Source organism: Muscardinus avellanarius (assembly GCF_963383645.1).
Source record: "Muscardinus avellanarius genome assembly, chromosome: 6".
Classification (NCBI taxonomy): Eukaryota; Metazoa; Chordata; class Mammalia; order Rodentia; family Gliridae; genus Muscardinus; species Muscardinus avellanarius.
This window is the reverse complement of record NC_137791.1, coordinates 101,700,463-101,727,384: the sequence shown is the minus strand read 5'-3', so window position 1 is coordinate 101,727,384 and position 26,922 is coordinate 101,700,463. Positions and strand designations below refer to the sequence as shown.

General features: G+C 35.8%; 1 protein-coding gene across 1 annotated transcript; it reads right to left on the bottom strand.

The window, feature by feature from the left end:
* Positions 1-702: 702 nt before the first annotated feature.
* On the bottom strand, positions 703-24,982 carry YIPF7 (Yip1 domain family member 7; the record flags this gene model as incomplete). The annotated part of the gene is made up of 5 exons (XM_080697588.1): positions 703-865; positions 6,259-6,440; positions 10,550-10,695; positions 17,017-17,180; positions 24,867-24,982. The coding sequence occupies 5 exons, from the start codon at positions 24,980-24,982 to the stop codon at positions 703-705; spliced, it is 771 nt and encodes a 256-aa protein (XP_080553714.1).
* Positions 24,983-26,922: the final 1,940 nt, after the last annotated feature.

Genomic DNA, 26,922 nt, shown 5'->3' with positions numbered 1-26,922 from the left:
ATACAATTAACATCACGTAAATGTGATTTTTTTTCCTGTAGCGTTCATCTACTTAGGAAAATGTTAGCAAGGTTACTGAGAACAAATACAAGGGAGAAATGATAGCAATAGACCACAGTATCTACACCAACTAAGAGAGAAGTAAAGGCTTAAACAAGTGGTGAGTCAACGGATTATCTAAGAGAGATCAAACAAGAGTTGTTAAAGTAAGTGAACTGAAAGTCAGGATGTTCTTTAACTCTTCAAGTAAATAAAACCCTGTATATTATGTGCCCAAACTCTCCAGTGGTGCTGAATTGTATGGTATTTAAAAGCATGCACACAGCTTGGACACTCATGAACTTGTCTTAAAAGACTTGGATTTCTTTTTAAATTATAAGCATATAATTTTATTACTTATGCTTACTCAGAAAAAAAATTATTGAGAACAAACACCATTGCCCATCATCAATACAGCAACTACATCACTTTTTACTTTAAAATATTTTAAAATGTTTTAATGCACCACACTAAAAAGCAAAACATCATTCACACCAAACAGGCCCTTAGAGCACCATCCTTAAGTGTTGTTTTGTCTCTGCTTATTATTCTCTCAACGGTAATAAAACAAAAGTCACGCCACCAAATTTGGATGCAAATACACTTCCAGAACAATGTGAATATCAAACAAACAGAATCTTACAATACTACCTCGGGCACTCTTTAGAAAACTGTTAGGAGGGCAAAAAGTCCATACACCAAGGCACAAGGGTAGGCGATGAGAAGCTGTTGTCCTTCCATGTCCAAGGCTGAGATGAAGATCTTGGAAGCTGAAAAGCTGCACCAGCCAATGATGACCAGGGCTGACATGGTCCCAAAGGTGCCCCTGGAGGAAATACCAAGGAGACAAATGCCTTACATCAGGAGGGAACAAGATGACTGAACAGATTGCCTCTGAAATGTCCTTGGTACAGAATCTACAACTCCTTGAATGAGGGTGATGAACCACATGGACTCAAAGGCCTCAGCCCATTAGAAATCCTTTTGAGTTAAATTTACCACAAAAACTAACAAATTTTTCCCCCCAGTAAAACCAGAATTAGTAAAAGCAGAAGAAAATTATCAGCAGTCATTCTCATCTACCAAATTTAAATCCCAACTCTCGAAACTCTCTAATACATTACATTTAGAACCTTCTCGTATAGCTACAAATTTCCTCCCCCTTATTTTCTTCATAAATTGACCCATCACTGTATGAGAAGAAAAATAAACAGAGGTGCATTCTGGCAGTTTGACAAGTCCAACTCTTTTCAGGTGCACTTCCCATGTTTTTGCTGAGATATCAAGACCTGACACAATTCAGGTAGAGAATACATGGACTATTCCATAATGGATGTGATTAAATTGGTGTCTTTGAAAAGTAACTGGAGACAATTTGCTCTTTAAGAAGAGCCAAGCCAAGCATGGGAAGGAGGGATGTGGTGGGAGTGGTGTGAGGACTGGGTATGTCTACACAAGTTTTTTACCCCATTATGATGTATGAATATGATGCCCTAATAATAAATTTTTAAAAAAAGTAAAAAAAATTTAAAAAGATGAGCCTATTATAGCTGGGTGTGGTGGTGCATGCTTGTAATCCCCTCATTCCAGAGGTTAAGACAGGAGAATTGCAGGTTCAAGGCCAGCTTCAGCTACTTAGGCCCTTGTAACTCCGTGAGACCCATTACTTCAAAATAAAGAATAAAAAATAGGACTGGGGGTGTTGCTTGGAAGTATAATGTCCCTGGGTTCCTTCCCCAGTACAAAAAAAAAAAAAGAATAGCCAATTATAGAACCAGCCTAGGTGTCCATCAATGGATGAATGGAGCATACAACTTAGGTATATATACACGATGGAATTTTACTCAGTCATGAGGAACAAAATCACATCATTTGCAGGAAATGAATAAAACTTGAGAATATAACACTAAGTAAGTATAGCCAGTCTCCAAGAATGAGTATGTATGTATGTTCTCTCTTATATGTAGAAGGTAGAAAAATATTCAGATAAAAGGGGACCATCACATAGATAAGCAGAGACTACAGGGAAGTGATTGAGGAGAATTAGGGAAGGGAGGTCAAAGTAATAAAGAATGTAAAAGTCAAAACCATGCTATGGATGTATATAAAACTACCAATTTCAATCTCAAAGGCATACGTACGGGGTTGGGGGAGTTGAAAGCATACCCAGTGGGCATGGTACTTAGTGTTGTGTACACATATTTTTCTGACACTCCATACCCCAATATGATATAAAAGTATAATGTACCAATTTTTAAAAAAAATAAATGTACAAACACAGTAGTTAAGTCTAGCCAGCTAGAGAATAAAAATAAAAGCATGGGTAGTGAAGAATAAATCTCTTATGGGCAAAGTAGAATGCATTATTTTAGAAAATAAGGTGTAAATGGTATGAGAGGTGTCAGAGATGAGATATCTCCTCTGGCTTTAAAGCAACAAAGTGACTTAATAACAGTTACATGTCCAAGTGGGCATCATGCACAGACCTAACTCCCGGCACATCACTCCTCCCACCACCGAACTACACGGCCCATTGATCCTGACTTGACTCCAAAGTTGAAAATTGTGTTTATTATTTATGGGAATGGCAAAAATACCTACTTTTCATAAATGAACCAAAGAAAAGCGGTAAAAATTATACAGTGCTGATTATAATTCCTTGTAATATTAATAAATAAAAAATATTATAAAGGTACCTAATAAATACTATATCAATTAGTTTAATATCTGCTAGAAATAATCTCTGGGGTTATTTATTATATATGCTTCTGTGAATAAAAAGATAAAACTGTGATATAGTAACATACCTAAAAATGCAATTTAGTTTTTCTTAGGGGTCTTAGGGGTCAAACAGTTTATCCCCATTTAATATAATTTAAATTATTTCTAAATTAACTATTCTGGTTTGAATCTAAAATGTCTCTCAGAGGTACCTATGCTAAAGGTTTGGTCATCAGCCTTTGGTACTACCAAGAGGAGGTGGGGTGGAAGAAGTCATGTCATTAGAGGTATGTCCATACAGGGAACATTGGAACTCTAGCCCCGTTTTCTCTTCTTTTTCTGTTTTCCATTAATCCTGAGGTAAGCAGTTCTGCTCTAATATGTATTCCCTGCCATGATGTTCAGCTTTACCACAAGTCCCATAATAACAGATCTAAGCAACCATGGGCCACAACTGTAAGAAAAGATAAGCTTTCTTTCTTTTTTTTTTTTTTTTTTTTTTTTTTGGTGGTACTGGGGTTCCTGGAAGCCCTTCTACCTTCGGGCTACACTCCCACGGGCTACACTCCCAGACCTATTTTTTACTTTTTTTATTTGGAAACAGGGTCTCTTAAGCCAGCGCGGCTGGCTTCGAACCTGCGCGATCCTCCTGTCTCTGCCTCCCAAGTGTGGGGATTACAAGCGTGCGCCACCCCGCCCGGCTAAGCTTTTCATTTTCATTCTTATAAGTTGATTTTTTCAGGTATTTTGTCAAAGTGAAATTAACTAATATATCATCTTTTTAATTTTAGGATGAAGATCTAATGAAAAAGCACAAACACTTAGATAGTTCCCAAATCCAAGAATTTGAGTTTTAGTTTTCCCCTAATAAACTGGAGTGTTTTTTGTTGTTGTTGTTTGTTTGTTTGTTTTGGTGGTACTGGAGATGGAACCCTTCTACCTCCTGGCTACACTTCCAGACCTATTTTTTATATGTTTATTTGGAAGCAGGGTCTCTTAAGCCATCGAGGCTGGCTTTGAACCTGCGCGATCTGGAGTTTGAACCAAGGAGTATTCTACTTCATTTTTTTTTTAATGTGGATCATATTGAAAATGGCATACATCATTCAGACTGTGCTTGATGCCCTCTCCCTAAGCTATACCTCCAGCTACATATCCAGCCAAATATGTGTGTGTGTGTGTGTGTGTGTGTGTGTGTGTGTGTGTGTGTATGAGAAAGAGAGAGAGAAAGAGAGAATGCTTTTATTTTGAAACAGGCTTCTCTCACTAAGTCACAATGTTATTGGCTTGAGCTTGTGGTCTTCCTGTCTTGGCCTTCCTAGTACTAGGACTACAGTTGTACAACACCATGCCTGATTAAAACTGAAAAATTTTAAATGGTGTATCATAATATTATTTTTCGCAAAAGCATCTGACAATGTGAAAGTTATAGAACAAAACTTTATATTAACATGGGAAACTCTTCCTAAGCAACTAAGTAGAAAGAACAGTTTACTAAAGAATACAGTATACAAAATGTGGAACTTTCCTATGGATGACGCAAAACATATCGATTTATATTTATGCATTCAAGGTACAATTTTCTATTACTTTTCCCTTTTTTTTTTTTTTTTTGCAGTACTGGAGATGGAACCCAGGGTCATTCTACCTTCGAGCTACACCCCCAGCCTTATTTATTTATTTATTTATTTATTTATTTATTTATTTTGGTGGTGGTACTGGAGTTTCTGAAAACCCCTCTACCTCCGGGCTACACTCCCAGACACCTATTTTCTATATTTTTATTTGGAAACAGGGTCCCTTAAACCAGTGAGGCTGTCTTCGAACCTGCGTGATTCTCCTGTCTCTGCCTCCCAAGCGAGGGGATTACAAGCGTGCACCACCATGCCCGGCGCCCTATTTTTTATTCTTTATTTTGAAACAGGCTCTCACTAAGTTGTAGAGGGCTTCACTAAGTAGCTGAGGCTGGCCACGAACCTGGATCCTCCTGTCTCCTCCTGTCTCAGCCTCCCAAATGCTGGGATTACCAGCATGCACCACCACACCCAGCTATTTTCCGCTTTTGTAAAATGCAGAGTACTCAACCAGGTGTGGTACCTGTAATTCTAGTATTTGGGAAGCTGAGACAGGAGAAGCATAGGTTCAAGATGAGGTTCAGCAACTTCGGAAGATCTTCAGCAACTTAATGAGATCATGTTACAAAATAAAAATATATATAAATTTAAAAAGGGCTAGGGGAACTAGCTCAATGGTAAAAACCCATCAGAGGTAGAAGATGCATGACACACATACACACACACACACAATGAATATTCACTGATAAAGTAAGGAATTGCTTTAAATTATTCTCCAAAATACTCTATTTAAAATGAGAGTATAAGCCGGGACTGGTGGTGCACGCTTGTAATCCCCGTGCTTGGGAGGTAGAGACAGGAGGTTCACGCAGGTTCGAAGCCAGCCTCGCTGGCTTAAGAGACCCTGTTTCTAAATAAAAATATAAAAATAGGTCTGGGAGTGTAGCCCGAAGGTAGAAGGGTTTTCAGGAACCCCAGTACCACTAACATAAATAAATAAATTAATTAATTAATTAAAAAATGAGAGTATATTAGAACAAAAGGGCACTTCTAAGTCATTCTCAATGTTATAAAAACAATTATTTATGATTAAATAAGCAAAAATATTAAAAGCTTTTCTATGTTATTAATCGTGGTATTAGTAAAATCTTTACATAGTTTCCTATCCAATGTAGCATTAATAACCTAAGACTCAGATCATCCAAGAAAAAAATGCAAGCTTTGTTTGCTTTGGATATGGAAGAATGAACATGGATTGCATATATTTATTTCCAAGTGAGTTTGGAGCTTGGCAGGTGACAAAGAACTAAGAAATTACTTGCTCTCTCTCACCAAAGTGTTAGTGATATGCTATGCCCTGGGAATGTGTCCTACAGAAACTTGTGTGTACTATATCATCATTAATAGTTTTGAATTGCAAATACATACTGCCCAAATGATGGAAGAAAAATGAAGAAAGTATCAAATGGGCACATATACTATAAAGTTCTCCAGAATTAATATCCTCATCAGGGTTCCTGGGAATTCTGCATGGCAAGGAGCCCAGCAGAGAGAGAACAGTTGTTTCTAGCCTGGAAGGCACAGTGTCTGAGAGCTAAAGCCATTTGTCAATGTGCAGCAGGCATTTACTCTCCCAAAATCAAATAAGTGAATTTTCTATAGTCGTTATATTACTTGTGACAATAGTTCATGCTGAAGATATAACAACTTAAAAAGTACCTGTTTTTAAACATCCCTTGGTTTAATTTATTTGAACAGCACCTGAGCACAAACTGACCTATTTTTCCGAATCCCTGTGTAGCTTGTAGTAGACATGGTTTTTCCAGTTTCATTGAAAAATAATCAGAGAGCTTAACTTTCTGCACTGGTCCTGCAAGCCTTACCAGTGATTGCGTATATGGGGTCAATCAGTGCACCCACTTACTGCAATGAAAAGAAGATGGCGCAGCAGGACAGGATGACCATGGGGAGCAGACAGTAACCCAGCACACTTGCCACACAGCCATAGGACACCCCTGAAGAGCTCATCAAGTTCAGCAAGGCGTGGATTCCAAGGCAGCCAGCGGCACTCATGCCATATACGTAACCAAACTGAACCTTTCCTGCCTAAAATGATGCAGAGGAAAATGTTTGAATGCACAAGAAACATGAAGAGGAAATCAATGACAACAAAGCACAGAGCTCTGCGGACTTGCTGCATCACGGTTGGGTATCTTTGCAGTACCATGAACAGAAAACGGGGAGTTCTGAAAACAAACAAACAAACAAATAAAACAACCAAATTAAAAAGCACCTGAGCACAAATTCCAATCTTGAAAGCAAACACCCTAACTATACTTGAGATGGGGAAAGCATGCTACAGAAAAAGGTGAAACACTGGCAGGCTTATTTTTTAACCATAGATTGTCTATAAGAATCACAAACCATAAAATTGACTATATTTTCTTTTCATGTCTGTGGATATATCAAAGAATAAAGATATAATTTAATCTAGGAGATTTACAAGGTGTATTAGTAATATTACCACTTTGTAATTTTATTTAAAATTCTAACAAATGTTTAGAATTGAAATAAAAATAAATGCTGTTTTTTTTAGATTTTCAAATTTTCAGGATCTTCTCTGAAAATAATTTACCTTATTACTACATCTTGATCCAAAATATTTAATATGACTCTAATTATACATTTACACTTCCCAGGCATGTTGTTTTTCCACATCACACTCAGCCCTACCAGAAACTTAAGTGGACCAGTAGTTTTAAATCACTTTTCTTGTTGTTGTTGGGGGGAGTAACTTGGGGTGCTATCATTTGAATAAGCATCCCCCAAAGCTTCTTCTGTTAAAGGCTTGGATGGAATTGTTAAGAGGTGGAGTCCAATGGGAAGAAGTTAGGTGGCTGGGGTTGTGTCCTTGAAAGGGATCTCTGGTCTCCACTTCCACCTGTCTCTCTCTCCCTTCTTGGCTGCCATGTGCACACTGTGTGCACACTCCATCACGTTCTGACTTTCCAAAAGCCAAGTGACAAGACTGAAACACTATAAGCCAAAATAATCCTTTACTTTTTTTTAAGTTCAGTACCACAGGTATTTACTCACAACAATGGATAGCTGACAAACAAAGGAGAATAAATAAAACTAAATATATGTTGAATTCTTGGAGCTTGAAGCTTCTTTGATTTGCTCCCTTCATCCTGAAGAAAGCCCACTAAAACTGCCTTATGTGGGCATAAATAATAAAAATGCTGAGTATGTGATTATGAATCTTATATCTCCAAACATAAAGAACAGATGTGGATATTGGTTTGGATTTACTTTCACTTTCACTAGCACAAAGCTTGTAACAACCCATAAAATAATTTCAAAATTTTATAGATATCTAGGGTACAGTTAACCTAGCATCAGGAAGATTCTGAGTTAAATTTTACTTCATTCAACATCCAAATGAAGTTTTATTGGTCTGTATTTATCATAATCAATTCTGAAGTTATCACACCTAATGCTAAAATCCACAGATAACGTATGCACAAAAAAGATTCAGATAACGTATGCACATACTTGATAATTTCAGAGTTAAAAATTAATATTTAGTACTCCTGTTTTGAAGAAAATTAAAATGTCAAGGCACAGAAATAAGAAGCCAAACATTTAAGATAAGATCACAGGTAATTTCAGTAAGGTTTAGGTGCAGTTTTCTAACTTCCAATTATAATTTCTTAATGTTGCTTTGTATTTAATCATAAGAGCTCCAACTAGCATACATCCAAGAGAGATTTTAAGAAAATTAATGCTGTCCTTTAAGGGGTAGTGACAGTAATATTTCCATAGAAAAACAAACAGCTGCTATATTACAAATGGCTTGAAAAAGAAAGATGAGTTAATATATTAAATTGATTGTTTTTGACTATTTGATTAATTGGCATTGCCTTGCTTAGCAACTTAATCCAGGATTATCAAATTACCATGACAAAGACTCAAGAAGGCAGGTAAGAGACTAAGTGAAAACTTCAATTGATGGTGTTTAATTTACAGAGTATTTGCATATACTGTGGCAAAAGGAAAGAAAATAAGACGTCATCACTGTATTACTGTATTGCTATTTTTATACTATTATATAAATATGATGTGATCATTGTTGACAGTAGCAGACGAAATCTAGATTGATATGAATAGTTTCCTATATTATATTCCCTGCTGAGATTTTATCTTTGTGCCTTAATGAAACTATACTTTTCAAACTGACTTACTCAATTTTTATATTTAAAAAAATTATTTTAATTCCCTCTTTGGTATAAAAACACAGCCCTTTCCTCATCTCCATTTTTTCCCTTAAAGAAACACTTTTATAAACTATGAGCTAGGATAGGATGTTTTCTAAATTTAGGTAGAATTTTTTTTTTTTTTTTTTTTTTTTTTTTTTTTTTTTTTTTTTTTTTGGTACTGAAGGCTTAACCAGGAGCATTCTACTCTGAGGTATACCCCATCCCTATTTTATTTTATTTTGAAGCTGGGTCTCTCCAAGTTGCCAAGGATCTCTCTAAATTGCTGAGACTGTCCTAGAACTGTGATTCTCCTGTCTCAGCTTTCCAGATACTGGGTTACAGGTGTGCATCACCAGACTCTGCTGGAAATGTATTTTTCTTTATCCTGTTGATGACTCTCTTTTCTTTCTTTCTTTTTTTTTTTTTGTGGTACTAGGGATGGAACCCAGGGGCATTCTACCTCTGAGATGCACCCCCAGCCCTATCTTTTATTCTTTATTTTGTAACAGGGTCTCATTGAGTTGCAAAGGATCTCACTAAGTAGCTGAGGCTGTCTGTGAACCATGATCCTCCTTTGTCAGCCTCCCAAATGCTGGAATTACAAGCGTGCGCCACCATGCCCAGCTGTGTTTATGACACTTAATTTTCCTACTTCCAAATGTGCAAAGAATGAGAAGGTCCCACATATGACATATGGTAAAGAAAGAGAAAAAATACCTTCACAGAAAACAGAAAAATAAGCCCGGTGTGGTGGCGCACACTTATAATCTCAGCATTCAGGAGGCTGAGACTGGAGGATTGTGGTTCATGGACAGTCTCAACTACTTATTGAGGCCCTCTGCAACTTAGTGAGACCCTGTTTCAAAATGAGGAATAAAAAAATAGGGCAGAGGGTGTAGCTCAGAGGTGGAATGCCCCTGGGTTTCATCCCCAGTACCACAAAAAAAGAAAATAAAAGAGTTATCAAGAGGATAAAGAAAAATACATTTCCAGCAGAATCTGGTGATGCACATCTGTAACCCAGTAACTGGAGAACTGAGACAGGAGAATTGCAGTTCCAGGACAGCCTCAGCTCAGAGGTTGAATGCCCCTGGGTTCCATCCCCAGACTCCCCCCCCCACACACACACACAAAGAAAACAGAAAAAATAAAATTCTAGGGAAAATATGTATATTGATTAAACAAATCATAGATTATCACTGTCCCTTAATTCATTCATAGAAGCCTACTCAGAAAAGGAGATTCTATAGATGAGAAAATAAGTCTACCTCACTGAGGGGATGGGAGAGGGGAAGAGGTAAATACTCTAAAACACTTAATCAAAGTCAATCACAAAGCCAAGCATGGGGAGGAGGGTGGAAAGGGAATGGGGTTGAAATTGGTTAAGATGTGTGCATGTGTGTCTTCACCATCCATTATCCCATTAAGATGTATGAATACAATGCACCAACAAAAACTTTAAAAAATAAAGAGACCCATCTGATACCTCACAAGATGTTAAGAACATTCTTAATACTACAGCAAAGAAAATAATGATAAATGTGAAAAAAATTTTTCCAGTGTCACAACAGAAATATTATACAAAACAAGAACTAAACTTTAGGTCTCTTCTTTGTCAAAACTATGTTTTCTTCAACTATTTCCGATTGGCATTCTTTTCTTGGTAACAAGAAAGACGTAAATGATCTCCTGCTTGGATGAAAATTTGACTGGGTAGTTTGAGTTTTAAAATTATATTTAAGTTCATACTTTTTGTCTGTTTCAATACATTACAGTTTCTTTTTGTCACTATGCTTCATTTGTCAACTAGGTCTCTCACTAAAAAAAAAGTCATGGTTTAAACAAGAAAATCATTATATAAAGCAGCCTATTTTCTATTTTTATTGACTGAGTTTTTTGAAAACTGACATTGGTAAAAACAAGCATTAAAATCTGGTGTTTGCTGCTGCACATTACCAGAAGCAGGGTGGCACCCAGGGCTATGCAAAACAGGATGGGTCCTGTGAGGTCTGTCTCAATCATAATGCTGCCATCTGCTGGCTTCATTGGATTTAACACCGTCAGAGTTTTTTGCCATATATGATCGAAATTGATTCCAAGTTCTGCAAAAACAAACATAAAAAGGTAAGTCTAGAAAAATAAAAAAGAGTTACATCTTTAAGAGTTAACATATTTATTTGGTTACTTATCACTTTTATCTGACCTATCTTCTTAAAGGTCTATATAATGCTATAATGCCCTTTATAAAACAAAACGAAGCTGAGAATAGTAACCTTGTGATCCCAGTATTTGGGAGGTTCAGAGAGGAGAAGGACAGGATTGAGAGCAGTCTCAACAAGTAATGAGGCTCTCATCAACCTAATGAGACCCTGTTTCAAAATAAAATAGGGTTAGGGTGGAGCTCAGGGGTAGAATGGCCCCTGAGTTCAACCCTCATTACAAAAAAAAAAAAAAAAAAGGTTTTGTTGCCAAAGAGGTGATTCAAAAGAAATTATTTTAGAAAAAACATTCCATCAAAAAAATCTATGATCTCCCGGCATGGTGGCGCACCCTTGTAATCCCTGCGCTTGGGAGGCGAGACAGAAGGATCCCGCAGGTTCGAAAACAGCCACGCTGCCTTAAGTGACCCTGTTTCCAAATAAAAATATATATAATAGGTCTGGGAGTATGGAAGGTAGGTCTGGGAGTATGGCCCGAAGGTAGAAGGGCTTCCAGGAATCCCAGTATCACCAAAAAAAAAAAAAAAATCTCTGATCTATGCAGCAAATATAAGCATAAAATTCAGTTTGAAAATGAAAAACTGACAGTATACATTTAAAAATAAAATTGTAAATAACTAACCAAAAATCTCTTATTGCCAATTTAGATAGTTCCTTTTTTATATTTTCAATTGCTAGTACTTCTGAAATCTTGCCATATCAACCATGGCATAATTTTTCATTTATCAGTACTATATAAACTAAAGATATCCAGTTCATGTCTGGGATTTTCCTTCAATTCTGTTTAAAGAGAACAATTTTATACTCTATGTATGAAACTCCACAAAGTAGAAAAGGGAAGTGCATTCTGAAAAGAATAGAAACCATGACGTGCATGCATATTTTATATGTCCAGTGCCCTAGGAGGTTAAATCCATGTACTCATTAAATTTCTAAGACAAGTTAAACCTTTCCTTTTGTGAGTGATTGTGTTAGAATAAAATATCTAAATTTAATAGGGTCAGTTTCATAAGTTCAGACTCATTTCCAAATTTAATTTTTTTCTCCAGTAGCTACTTTACAAGATATTCTGACGGATAGATTCCTTTTCCTCCTACATTACTTGACAAAGAAAAACACCTAGCCAATTGACATCTACTGAATATTAAAATAAATTTTGACAAACCATATCAGTTTCTTTTCTCACTACTATATAAATATTCCCATATCAGTTTCTTTTCTCACTGCTCCCATAAATGAAAACATATATATTGAGGAAAATAAAAGAATATTTAAAAAGAAATGTCTGACTTTATTTTGAAACCACAATCAAACTTTCCTTTCTTCCATTTTAAAGTTTCAATAAGGATGAGGTAGGAGCGCGGAAGAACTGAAGCTAAACTACAGTAAGTACATATATGCAGTGGTCTTGCACATACCGTTGCTCTGTGTGTGTGTGTGTGTGTGTGTGTGTGTGTGTGTCTGTGTGTCTGTGTATATGTGCATGTGTGTGTGAGAGAGAGAGAGAGGAGAGAGAGAGGAGAGAGAGAGGAGAGAGAGAGAGAGAGAGAGAGAGAGAGAGAGAGAGAGAGAGAGAGAATATAAGCCAGGGATATTTTACCTCTAAGCAACACCTTCAATCCTTTTTCTGTTGTTGTTGTTTTGTTTTGTAATAGTGTATCACTAAATTGCAGAGGGCCTCCATTAATTGCTGAGGCTGGCCATCCACCTGCCACTCCTGTCTCAGTCTTCCAAGTACTGGTATTGCTGGTGTGCACCACTGCACTCAGCTAGTTCATTGCTTTATTATTTATGCATCAGATGGCTGAAGTTTTAAAAGATCTAGTCATTTAGCTAGTAATAGAGTATTTGGGTTCCATATTCAATCATCCAATTCAAGAATGCATGCTTTTGACTATGCATGTATTATTAATTGAACCCAATTCTTTCCTGTGAAGGCCTATCTCCATAAATTCATTTGTACTTGGAACTCGATTTTCCATGATTTGGCAATCCTCTTTAGTCAGATACTGAGTATAGTTCTAATTTTTTGGTTTATTTGTCTTTGTTGTTTTCTTTTGTAGTGCTAGGGATGAAATCCAGGGCCTCGGGCATGCTACCACTGATCTAACCTTCAGCCTTCGACTTTCTTTTTTAAAGTATTAAATGCTACATAAATAATGTGCAAAGGTGACATTCTGTACACAGAATACAAGATGAATATAGAATTCAACTATTCTATAACATGGAGAGAATTTGCTTTAAACAACCCCAAATTATTTTAGGTCAGCTACCCATGAATCTGAAATGGGGGAGGAAGGGTCTTCTTTTACTTATTTCATACCCAGGTAGACATTTGCCATCTCAAGCTTGAAAAGAATTTTATCTGTTAATAATGAGCAAGTCATTTACATTTCAACTTATATATTTCATCCTCTATTTTCACAGTGCATTTATATAGTTCTTAATGAATATATATTTTAGAGAATACAAGCAGTTCACCAAACTTAAAATGAAGTTAGAATTCTAATGTAATATTTAGAATAAGAAACAAATTTAAAAGTTAAAGAATGTAGTTTAAATTACTTTTACCTGAGGCTTATGCCATTTTCAAACTTTATTTTCAGTTTTGACATTTATGCTAACTACATTTTCACATTTTGCCACAGTGGTCTGAAATTCAAAATATTTTTTTACTTAAAAGATAATTTGTGAAGAAACTCAGAGATTTTCTTAGATTGCTTCATGCAATAATATCATTTGCTGATTTTTACTATTTATTTGCTGAGATAACTTCTGTGCATGTTTCAGTATTGACTCATGACATGGCGAATGAATGTTTTACCAAATAGTCTCTTAATAAAAATGTTTTGTATGTTTTCTGTTAAAATATCTTCATATTTACCCCAATTAGAGTGGCAAACAAATAAATCAAAGAATAACAATTGCTGTCGAGGATGTGGGGAAAGGGGAACTCTTTTACACTGTTGGTGGGAGTGCAAAGTAGTTCAGCCACTATGGAGATCAGTATGGAGATTCCTTAGAAAACTGGGAACAGATCCACCATTTGATCCAGCTATACCACTCCTGGGTATCTTTTCAAAGGGGTTGAAATCAGAGAACTACATTAACATAGCACAGTTCATAATAGCCAAACTATGAAACCAACCAAGATCTCCATCAACAGATGAATGGATTGCAAAATTATGGGAAATACACACAATGGAATTCTATTCAGCTATAAAGAAAAATAAAATAAAAGCATTTGCAAGAAGATGGAAGGAACTGGAGAACCTTATGTTAAGTGAGATTAGTCAAGCTTGAACAGAAGGATAGGAGAGGAAGAAAGCTGAGGTTGTTCAATGGAGGAGCTACATACAAATATGTGTAATAGCATAAATACAATATGATTAACCTGCACACTCTCTATTGCGGGGGAGGGAAAGGGAGGGGGAAGGGCATGAAGCACAATGTAAAAAAATAAAAATAAAAATAAAAACAATGTCTTCATATTTTTCAAATTTATTATAGGTATGTAAATAAGATTATAGGTACTTTTAAATTATAGTTGTGCTAATGTAACACATTGTACAGAATAAAATATGAAACCACTATGAAATTTGAATGCAAAATGTATTGTTTTGCTGTCTTCTAGTGGTGGTGAAATATGATATATGCTATAAAAATGAGTTAATATCTTTATATTCTATGCAAATTATGGCACTGGTCTTTCATATATAAACATCAGACTATGCTACATATACAAAATACCAATAATTTTTTCTAGTCTGACAGACTTGAATTGACTATTATTCTTGAAGATGCATTTAGTATCATATTGACTGTACATTATCAATGAGTAAAATTTGTCATTCCTTAATAAAACCAAATGAACACCTTAGACTATAAAGCAATTAAGAAATAAATAAGCACATTTTCAAAATAACATCCTTTGTGTGTGGGCTGTTCATTACTATAGCTTCATAAGTTTATAGGCCTTTTTTTATGCTCAATAAAATCTAGCAAATATCATTTATCACCTCATCCCAGAAAACTTGCTTACAGCTTCTTCATATCTTTGGACAGATGAGAATTGCAAATGAAATTTACAAAGTCATCCAGCCTGAAGAATATACTCGATCAGAGCTCTTGATATTTCATAAATTCAAAATACAAAATTATATTAGGTGCTTGCTTTTCTAATGCATTATATATTTGCTAGGGATATTTACAAAGGGAAAAAGATATAAAAATCATCCAGAACTGAATAGAATAAGAAGGAAAATCTAACATCTCCTATTCAAAGTTAAAGAGACATTAGAGAAAAATATATAGTATACTATATTCCAATATGGACATTTTAAATAACCAGGAAAAATTATTTTCAATAAACACTGGAGAAAAATAGCCATTAAAGAAGAAAATAAATATTTAACTTTACTTCATGTATTAAGCTTAAAAACTCACAAATTAAACATCCAAATACAAAGCAAAAAATTGAATTTGAAAATCTGCAAGAAAAAGAATAACTGGAATGAAGTTTCCAAGAAAAACATATTCTGGATTTTTTTGTGTGTATGTAATACTGGAGATTGAACCTAAGGGTTTTCTACCTTTGAGGTATATGCTGAAAGTGGAAGTCCGGCACGGAAAAAACCCCAAGGCCAGCCATCGGAGATAAGCAAGCAAGCAAGTAAACAAAAGCTTTATTAAGACAGCCCAGCTCCCTTTTATATCAGGGAGCTGGGGATTTTTTTTAAAAGGAGGGGGCTTCCAGTCACAGCGGAATATCACACGAAGTACGGGGCGTTTACTGATTGGGTGGCTCATACCCCAGTGAGTGTGTTATCAGAGGACTGGTTGTTGGGCATCCCATGGCCCCTTTGACGGGCTATGAGGTAGCCAGCACAATATGGAAGAGAAGCCGGAGAGGCGCCATCTTTAGTGTGACTGGGCTGCTTATCCTAACATATGCCAACACTTTTTCTTTTTTATTTTGAAACAGGGTCTTGTTAAGTTACTGAGAGTCCCTCTGAGTTGTTGAGCATGGCTTCAAATCTGTGATCATCCTGTCTCAGCCTCCCAAGTACTGGGATTACAAACATGTGCTACCATGCCTGGCTAATCATTCTAAATTTTAAAATAAACATTAAACTTTCATATTTTCTAAGACCCATGGACAAATTAATAGTAAGCAGATGCCAAGGGGAAAATATTTGAAACTAACCAGGTGTGGTGGTACACATTTGTAATTCCAGTAATTGGAAGGCTGAGATAGGAGGATAGCAGGTATGGGGCCAGTCTCCACAACTTAGACCCTGTTACAAAATGTGAAAGCTAAGGTGAAATGGGTCATAGGAGGAACTCCAGGTGAAAAAGGAGATCCTAAAGCGGAGCAAATAAGGCAACTTCACTGTGAGGATGGGAGGTGAGGAGAAGGAAACTCTTTAAAGCACATGATGTACTTATTCATATCATAGTCAACCACTAAGCCAAGCATGGGAGGGAGGGATGAGGAGGGATTAGGGTGGGGACTGGGTGGGGGCTGGCTGGGTGATGTGTGCATTTATGTCTACACAAGTTTTTTACCCCAGTATGATGTATAAATACAATGCACCAATAAAAAAAGAAATGAAAGTGTACAATACTGAAAAAAATAAAAATAGTTTTGGGGATATATCTCATACGTAGAATGTCCCTGAGGTTTAAGTCTCAGTACAACACACACACACACAGAGAGAGAGAGAGAGAGAGAGAGAGAGAGAGAGAGAGAGAGAGAGAGAGAGAGAGAATGAATGCTTGAAAGAAACTGGTGTAATACTTTTTAAGTCTCCCATAGCATATGTTGCATATGTTTAAAATAAATAAATGTATTATTATAAAGTGCCTCCATAGCTGGAGTGGGAAGGGTGGTTGTTTTGATGTATCCACTTTGTCAGAAAATGTCCTCACTGTTGTCTACACATGACCTGGAAATCAAAATGTAAGAAATAGTGAGCTATTAAATGTTTATTTAGTAACTATAGCAATAGCACAAAGGTACTTCCAAATATCTCCACACAAACATGCAACAAACCTCCAATGGCTTGATTGGGTAGATTTGTTATATTTGGGACAGTCCCACATAAAACACTGTACATGGCATGCTGACAGTGCACATTAAGTGCTGATTATTCCTATTATTTTTCAAGCTGTATACACATTAATAACATGTCCTTAACTTATCTTCTAGCAAAGGAGGCTCTTCATCAAAACTGTCACTGTAAGGAGATTGTGAATAATAATCTGGGTTCCACGCTGGCTGAAAATGTTGTCCTGTATAACCTGATGGCATGAGCATGTCAGGACTTACAAGAGGGGTGGGTGAAGAATGCCCCCCTTCTTGCTGTCTGGAAGAAGAAAAAGAATGACATTTACACATTACTAAAGTGATACCATGAAAAATCAAGGGTGGAAATTATCAATTTATTTTTATGAAATCGCTTAACTCTTAATGAATACTTATCCATGAAAATCATAGTATGCTTAAAATTTAACTTTGATCTTCCAAATTAACATAACTGATTGAAGGCTTGTGGAAGAATGATCTATACCAGCCGTGATTCTGAATTTTGTAATTGCCTGTGATCTCTTTATACCAAAACAGTTACAACATGGTTTGTATTTCCTTTTTTCCCCCGTTGGCAGTACTGGGGATGGAACCCAGTGGCATTCTACCTCTGAGTGACTCCCAAACCTATTTTTTTCTTTATTTTTAAACAGGGTCTCAATAAGTTACAGAAGGCCTCAGTTAGTAATTGAGGCTGGCCTTGAACCTGCAATATTTTTGTCTCATTGTATTTTTTAACATTAAACTTAATATAAAGTCCAAGAATCATATATTTGGTCTTTTATGTATGTAAATATGACCAATATAATAATCTCCTTTGCCAAATAAACTCCATCAGATAGAGAGATATGAACTTAATCATTCATTAAGTCAACCATTGTTTACTAAAGTTAGGGAACTGGTGTAATACTTTTTAAGTCTTCCATAGCATATGCTATGCTATTTGTGTAGCCATGTAATATATTCGTAATTTTTTTTAGCAAATTGGATACACTATCAAAAGTATTGGTAGAAGAAAATTACAATCTGCATGACTTTTTGTTTGGTAAAATCTCTCAAATATGTATTTTTAAGTGTATGCCTTTCTAAAAAATTAAAGAAAAAAGGCAAATAAAGATGACTCAATGGATTAGTGTCTAAATTATATTTTCATTGATATCTTGCTTGGCCTCACCAGGAATCATACACAAGCAATGCTAGTCAGATTTGAGGAAGTATAATTTTCACAATTTACTGCCTACAAAGCGAATTTGAAGAAATTTGCTATGAATACTTACTTTGAGTCATTTCTCTACAAAAAGGAAACTATATATATATATATATATATATATATATATATATATATGCATATTGAAATAATATATATGAGCCAGACACAGTAGTTTATACCTATACCTATAACTCCAGTACTTGGGAGGCTAAAGCTAGCCTCTGAAACTTAGTAAGATGCCATTTCAAAATACAAAATAAAAGGAGCTAGGGATGAAATCAGAAGTAAAATGTCCTTGGGTTCAGTCCCCAATATACCTCATCACAGTCTCTCTCTCTCTCTCTCTCTCTCTCTCTCTCTCTCTCTCTCTCTCTCTCTCTCTCTCATCAATGGCCCAATCCTGTTCCTTTCTTTCTCCATCCCTCTTTGCTCCCTCATCCAGTAAAACTTCTCCAACAAGAGCTTGTACTCTATTATCCTTATTATAATGGGCCATTATGTTAAATTTTCCCACTACATATTTAATAACGTGATTTTTAAAAATTTGTCCTATAAAAACTTCAAAAATGTAGTCAGACAAATTAGCATGCTCATCCTTCTATAACTATGTGTGTGTGTGTGGTACTGGGGTTGTTCCTGGAAACCCTTCTACCTCCGGGCTACACTCCCAGACCTATTTTATATTTTTATTTGGAAACAGGGTCTCTTAAGCCAAAAAGGCTGTCTTTGAACCTGTGCGATCCTCCTGTCTCAGCCTCCCAAGCAGGGGCGGGGGGCATGTGCACCACCATGCCCGGGATCCTTCTATAATTTTTAAATTAAAATTATTATTATTGGAGTAGTAGTAGTAGTAGCAGTAGTATTTTGGCACTGGAGACTGAACCCAGGAGCATTTTACCTCTGAGCTAGATCTCCAGGATTTTTTGTTTTGAAATGGTTTCCCTAAGTTGCTGACAGCCTGCCCATCTTTCTTTCTCTTTCTCTCTCTCTCTCTCTCTCTCTCTCTCTCTCTCTCTCTCTCTCTCTCTCTCTCTCTCTCTCTCATAGTACTGAGGATGGAACCCAGGGGCATTCATCCTCCAAATTACAACCCCAGCTGTATTCTGAAACAAGGTCTCACAAAGTTGCAAAGGGCCTCACTAAATAGTAGCTGAGGCTGCTACTGTCTCAGCCTCCCAAATGCTGGGATTACAAATGTGCTCCACCATGCCAGGCTCAAGTTTCACTATGTTCCTAAGGCTGTTCTCAAACTTCAATCCTCCTGTCAGCTTCCAAGTACTGGGATTACAGGTATGAGCCACCATGCCTAACATTAAATAAAAATTCTTTCTTTATTCTGTAACTTTATCTTTGTCTACATTGACCATAACATCATAATGAATAAAATCAAGGCAATATCACAATAATCACATTAACAATCTACAGTCTCACACAAAAGACTGTAAATAACCCAATTTTATGTCCTAGGTATTTTTCTAAAATTATTATAAGCAACTATAATTTTAATCAAATATTGCAAACCAATCTATAGTTCCATGTATTATCCTTTTTGGTTGGCTGGGGTCAACAAAGAATGGTTGTGCTAATGAGTTATTTTATATTCTTAGAGACATCTTTCAAGCCTACTATGCCCTTTCATTAATAATATATCAAGAAATGAGACTGGATATTTTATTATATGTCCCATTAAGCCTACAGTAGTGAATGATTAACATATTAGAGGTAATTATATAAAGCCAGATTACCATACTCAATATCTGAAGTGTTAAAGATCCATCATATCTAAACCCTATGGAGCAATGAGAATTTTGTAGAGTATACCAACAAAATGCTTTCTTTGTTAAGAAAAATCAAATATTGAAATTGTGATGATATCTAATTCAGCACATTATTCTAGATTGAAAATAAAAAGTCAACTAAATAGACTGAAAAAATTTGACTCTGGTTAGTAGGATTTAAACATTTTCATCATTGGTAAACACCTCTTCCTATAAAAACAATTTCAAGCAACTGTGAGGTGATTGTAAAGACTCCCTTAGCAGTCAGCAATATTCTTGGTAATATTTCCTTTTTTTATTTTCTAAGGCAATGGAGTTGCATGTCTGCTTTTAACAATCACCCATTTGTAGGATTTATCCTGAACCAGAAGAGTGGTGAGCCAAGGTGACCTCTGGGGTTTGGCTCTTCACAATTAAGTTCCTATCTCTTAATCTGAAGGAAATTACTTCACCTTCTGTACCTTGATTGATTCCCTGATCTGTAAAATGAACAAAACAAAGCCGGGCGTGGTGGCGCACGCTTGTAATCCCCGCGCTTGGGAGGCAGAGACAGGAGGATCATGCAGGTTCAAAGCCAGACACACGCGCTGGCTTAGGAGACCCTGTTTCCAAATAAAAATGTAAAAATAGGTCTGGGAGTGTAGCCCGGAGGTAAAAGGGCTTCCAGGAACTCCAGTACCACCAAAAAAAAAAAAAAAAAAAAAAAAAATGAACAAAACAAAGCTCACAGGGTTGTTGTGGGTTAAATAAATAAAGGACTGAGAATAGTGTTGAGTACATGAGAAATGGAGAGTGAGCCTTAGTTAAGTATTTACTAACTTTTTTCTTCCTGAGACTTATGGGGAGTTCCTTCTAGATGTCTTCCTTACACCCAGGAGTAGCATGTAGTTGAAATAGTTGTATTCCAGTCTGTCATTCCTCAAAGAAAATCAGCACGAGTAGGAAGCTGAGAGTTTAGATCCCTTTTACGCCAGTCACCTTTAGCTTTTTCCCCGTTTAATTTTCTTGGACCATCCAAAGTGATTTCTATAACATCTCACCAATCCTGTGTTTCCCTGCGAGGACGATCTCCACTACACTCATACCAGGATTTCTGCCTCTGAGCCACAAAGCAATGGTGAATACCTGATCCACATAAAAACTGTATGCTTTCCAGTTCTTCAGTATTTTCCTTTTCACCATTCATATCCCGGGTTATAGAGCTCCAACTGGTGCAGAGGTTTGTCTTAACTTGTGTACTTCTGTATTAAGCTAAGGTTCAATCAAGGATAAGATTTTACTTGTTTCTGAATCAGTGGGACTTAAAATGTCTCTTCCAATGCATGGAAGACTTGGTGGTAATGATTTCAGTTCCTGGAGGTGTGTTTGTTTTAAAACATCAGTTTTCTATGACCATCACATAATAATTAGCTATATTCATTATTAGAGGTTTTGTTTTTCCAGGACCATGGATTTGGACTTCCACTGTGACATTGCTTCCCTCTGTCTGTCTGTCCCTGAAGTAGAGGTGGGTGATTCACTTCCAATGTCATAAAGACAGTGAAGCTGAAATACACATGACAAAGAAGGAACAAACACCTGAGCACAGTTCAGTGTAAATCTACTTGCACATTTGGGATCTATTAAACTAAACCTCTTTGAATAGAGCCAGTGTCACCCTCTTCTGTGAGTCAGGTGACACTGTACTTTTTAGAGAACCTGAGGCCAAAAAAGTTTACAGACTATGCAATAGCACCACTTGAAACCACAGAAAACAGTAGTATGAAATGAAATCAAAGGTTAACAATAAAATGCCCCACTGATTTAAAAAAATCTTAGTCTGGACTTAGAGAAACATTTTATCTATACAAGACTCCAAGTGCTTCTGCAAAATCAGTCCTAGCATGGGCTCCATGCAAGACCATGTTGTTTAGGATCAGTTCAAGACCATGTTGTTTTAGAATCAGTTTCAAAGTACTGTGTGTTGGGAAAGAGTGGCCAGGGAGATGGCTTATGCAATGTTCCCAGATCATGGATGGTCTAGTTAGAGGAATAGCGATGCTTTTGACTATGCCAAGATTGTGATTCAGTATTGGTCTGTTGGATTCCTACCAAAATATTGAAAATGAGTTTTCTAGTTGCTCACACCTTTGTGGACCAATATGTCTTTCTTTCTCCGAATAATGAGAATTGATATCCCACTTCAATAATTCAAAGTGTATAGTTGAAAAATAAAGCCTAGTAATAGGTGGTTGGAAAGTATTGCTGAGTGACTGAATAATTGATTTTTTATAAATAAATATGTTTCTCCTGTTCACACTAAATGAACAAATGCAACATTCTAAGTAAGGGTTTCATTGTGTTTATACATAAAATTTCACTGTTTTAATAATAATGATCAATTCTAATATCAATATACTACTGAAACAGCCTTTTAAAAATAAGCTCCCAGTAAGGTCTGGTGGTAGATATCTGTAATCCCAGTACTTAAAAAGCTAAGATAGAAGAATCTTATGTTCAAGGCCAGCCTCAGCAAGGTAATGAGACTCTGTTTCAAAATAAAAAATCAGAAGGGCTGGGGGTGTATCTCAGAGTAGAATGCCCCCAGTTTCAAGCCCTAATATGATTTTTAAAACTCCCAAATACAGGGAAGTAGGGTTTAGATGATATACAAAGGGAATGACTAAACAGAGAAACAGAGAGATGAGGAGGAGGAGACCAGAAGAAGGAAACTGGTTGGTTATAAATATTCTCTGGATTCCTATATATTTTACCAGGATGATGAGCATCTTATTCTGATTTGGGGTATATTTTAATTGAACTATTCATGGTATGAATAAGAGATCAAATATTTTGGAGTTCCTTTGATGTATACTAATAAATCATTGACCTTACTCCATGTCCATGTACTGTATAAAACTCCCAGAGCTATTACTCTTTCCTAACTTTTGAGATTTGTAGTGTGTGTTAGAATTTAAATGTTACTACATTCAAATCAGCACTTGGATTTAAATGGTAAGTATCTGAAGCAGGCTAAGCTTTGTCCTGGTGCAGTATAATCATGAGTTTCTCTAATTTGGTTATATTAATTTCCATCTTTTTGTCATTTTGACTTGTGCAAAATGATATGAATAATCAAATGGAGAAAGAAAATTGGCTTGGATGAGGTTAGAGAAGAAAGCTGTGATCCATGAGTTTTGCTTAGAAAGCTTCGTCTTTCTCCTTTTGTACCTTTTAGTATACTTTTGTCTAAAACTATAAATAAAAAGTTAATCTCAAATTACTCCTTCTGCTGGAAACACAATTATTTTGTTTCTTTGCTTTCCAGAGTATGTCATAAAAGGCAAGGTGACTGATGCTGGACAGGATAGAACCAGGAAGTGAATGAGATAAAATTCCAGATGTTTAAATTTTACCTTGTGAAAATATCATATGGCAATAAGTTTGCTATCCTTAGAGCATGGTTCCGCAAGACTAGGTACGAAGAAGCCTGTGAGAGCAGTATCTACTTGCCTATGTGTATAGGAGGGATCAGTCAATGAACAGAAGGGCCAGATTTCCCTGTGCAGAGTTCAACAGAAGAACTCATATCACCACCTTTTGTATTTATTCTCTCTTTTCCTCTTTCCATATGGACCTTTTAAGATAATTTTTCTGCTTTTATAACCCTTCTAAATTAATGAATTTTAATATTATGTTATTTGGCCTAGATTTGTTGAAATGGTACAGTTACCGCACAGCTTAGTTTGCCTAAAATGGTCTGTTTTATTCCTGTCCTAACATTATTATTAATACCAGAAATTTTATGCTAAAACATCGTTATTCTACAGTAAATTATATGTTCTCCCTTGTTGTGAGCATCATCAAACAATCTTTGACTAAGCCCACTTCTTACTTAACATCAGAGTTTCTTGATTTCTCTGTGACTGAATTCTTATATGTAATAGTATCTACCTTCATAGGGTTATTTGAGAATCCAGTGACTTGATTTACAAAGCTCAGTTCCTAGCATGTGGTTATGATTAGTTATTATGACATAACTTTATATATGAATAAAATTAAATTTATTATGGATAAAGTTATTTTGAAAGTTGAATGGTCTTACCTTTCTCCAAATCCATTAACCTATACCCATAACATGCAGTAAAGTAACAGTATAACCACATACAGTAAGGTAAGTTCAGGCAATAAAGTACCAATTACTTTTATGAGCTCTATTTATGTTATATTTAAATTGTGGTTTTACTTTAATTACACAATTTCCTACACGTTATCATAATTATTCAATAGGACGATTCCATGAAGTGGGTATTAACATCCTTATATCTTAAATGAATACAGAGAAGCCTTCCCAATGTTACAAAGACAACCAAAGCCAGTCCTAGACTTGAACCAAATTCTCTTCACTTTAAATACAATATTCTATAAAGACAAATACTAAATTCTTAATCATTTTGTCTTATTTTCAAATCAAGTTATCATGAAAGTATGTTTATGTTGATTTCTTTATATCATTTTTCATATTACATGGATACATATTTAATTGCATACATATTTAATTTAGTTTTCCAAAATAAAATCTTAAATTACATGAGGAAAAAGACTATGGATTTCATCCTTTGAGTGTGCAGTTATTCTAATTTCTGACACTAAACAGATATTTAATAAATGTTTACTAAATTAGACATTCTATTTTTCAAGTACTGTCTTGAAAATGATCAGGTAAAAAGAAATATTCTATTTGCCTTTTACTTGTATTTAGTATCCCTGTTAATTTTTATATTTAAAAAAATAGAGAAGACATTCACTTAGCATGGGCCCCAAGTAAAAAAGAGCAATCATGGCAATTTTCCACCTCCTATCATTTCTTTTAGGGTACTTCACTGATAAAAGCACAGAAAACTAATGTCTTCTCCCTCAAAATGCTCCCATGCCTAGAATCCCTTCCTATAATATTAACACCATTCAAAACTAGAGCATGTTTTCTCAATATACTTACAGTCCAGATCCATAAAGATTCCCATAGGTGTTAGGATCATTACAGCTCTGCTCCTGATTATCAATGATATAATTAGATTGGTAAAAGTCAGTGTCAAATTGTCCCAAATTTGACATTCTGTAAAAAAGAGGTTTTATTTTCTTCTGTTAAATTTATGAGTCAATACACTTTTGAGACATTTAAAAAGAATTTAAAAAGACTTATATGATCATGACTGAATTTCTACACCAAAACAGAGTATTTATAGGGAAAATAAATTGAATATTTGGAGACTCCTCCATACTGTTTTCCAAAGTGGTCGCGCTAATTTGCAATCCCATCAACAATCTATTACAGTTCCCACTTCTTCCCATCCTTGCCAGCATTTGCTGTTGTTTGTGTTTTGAATGATCGCCATTCTATTGGAGTTAGAAGAAATCTCAGGGTAGTCCTGATTTGCATCTCCCTAATTGCTAAAGATGTGGGGCATTTTTTCATGCAATTATTGGTCATTTGAATTATTCCTTCATGAAGTGTCTAATTAGTTTACTTGCCCATTTTTGATTGACTTACTTGTTTTCTTAGTGCTAAGTTTCTTAAGTTATCTATATATTCTAGATATTAGTCCTCTATTGGAGGAGTAGGTGGCAAAAGTCTCCCATTATGTTGGCTCTCGGTTGAGATTCTTCATAGTTTCTTTTGCTGTACAGAAGCTCTTCATTTAATGCAATCTCACAATTTTGTTCCCCTTTGGTTTTCTTGTGTCTCTGGGATCTTGTTGAGAAAGTATTTAACTGTTCCTATGTGTTGCAGAGTTGGAACTATGCCCTCTTCAAGGAGCTTCATGTTCTCTGGTCTAATTTTCAAGTCTTTTATCCATCTTGAATTGACTCTTGTGCAGGATGAGAAAGTGGGATTTATTTCCATTTTTTCTGAATATGGTTAACCACTTTTGCCAACACCATTTGTTGAAGAGGCTATCATTTTTCAGTATATGTTTTTGGCCCCTTTGTCAAAAATCAATTGGCTATAAGTGTGGGATTTGTTTTTAAGTCTTCTATTCTTCCCCATTGGTCTATGTATTTGTTTTTGTGCCAGTACCATGATGTTTTATTACTATGGCTTTGGAAAACAGTATTGAGGATCCTCAGAAGAATGGAAATGAATGGAAACCATATGATCCAGCAATAACATTTCTGGGTATCTACCTAAGAGAATAGAAACCAAACTACCAAACTAACGCATGCATGTCTATATTCAACGCTGCACAATTCACCATTGCCAAACTATGGAACCAGCCACGATGTCCATCAACATATGAATGGATTACAAAACTGTGGGATACGTACACAGTAGAATTTTACTTAGCCATAAAGAAAAGCACAATTATGTCATTTACAGGGAAATGGCTGGAACTCAAGAACATTATGCTAAGTGAGATTAGTCAGTCACAAAAAATAAGAAATCAGATTCTCTCCCTAATATGTGGAAGCAAGGGAGAAAATGGGTCATAGGAGAAACTCTAGATGAAGAAGGAGATACTATAGATGAGCAAATAAGGTGACCTACCTGAGGGGATTGGGAGGTGAAGAGGAAGAGTCCTTAATGCATATGATGAACATTAACTAACATAGCAAAGTTAATCACTAAGCCAAACATGAGAAGGAGAAAGGGGGGAGAGGAGATGGAGTGGGAATTGCATAAGGACTAATTGGGAGATGTGTGCATGTATACCTCTATCATCTTGTACTCCATTAAGATGTATGACTACAATGCACCAATAAAAAAAATTTAAAAACAAATATTTGGAGAAGAGTTGAAAACATATGCTAGGAAGTCATTTAAAATGTGTTATCTTTTAACTAATCATTCTGCAGTTTCCACATCTTGTTATTGTGACTTTGACAAATTGACTTTAATAGTTACCTTATAAAAGTAACATTATTCCCCAAATACCTTATTTTTAGTAATTAAGGAGAAAAGTTTTCAAACTTGATACACATCTGGAAACCTACCCCTGAAGCAGTGTCAGTTTCTCACTTAAAATACCCACACAGACACAGACACACACACACAC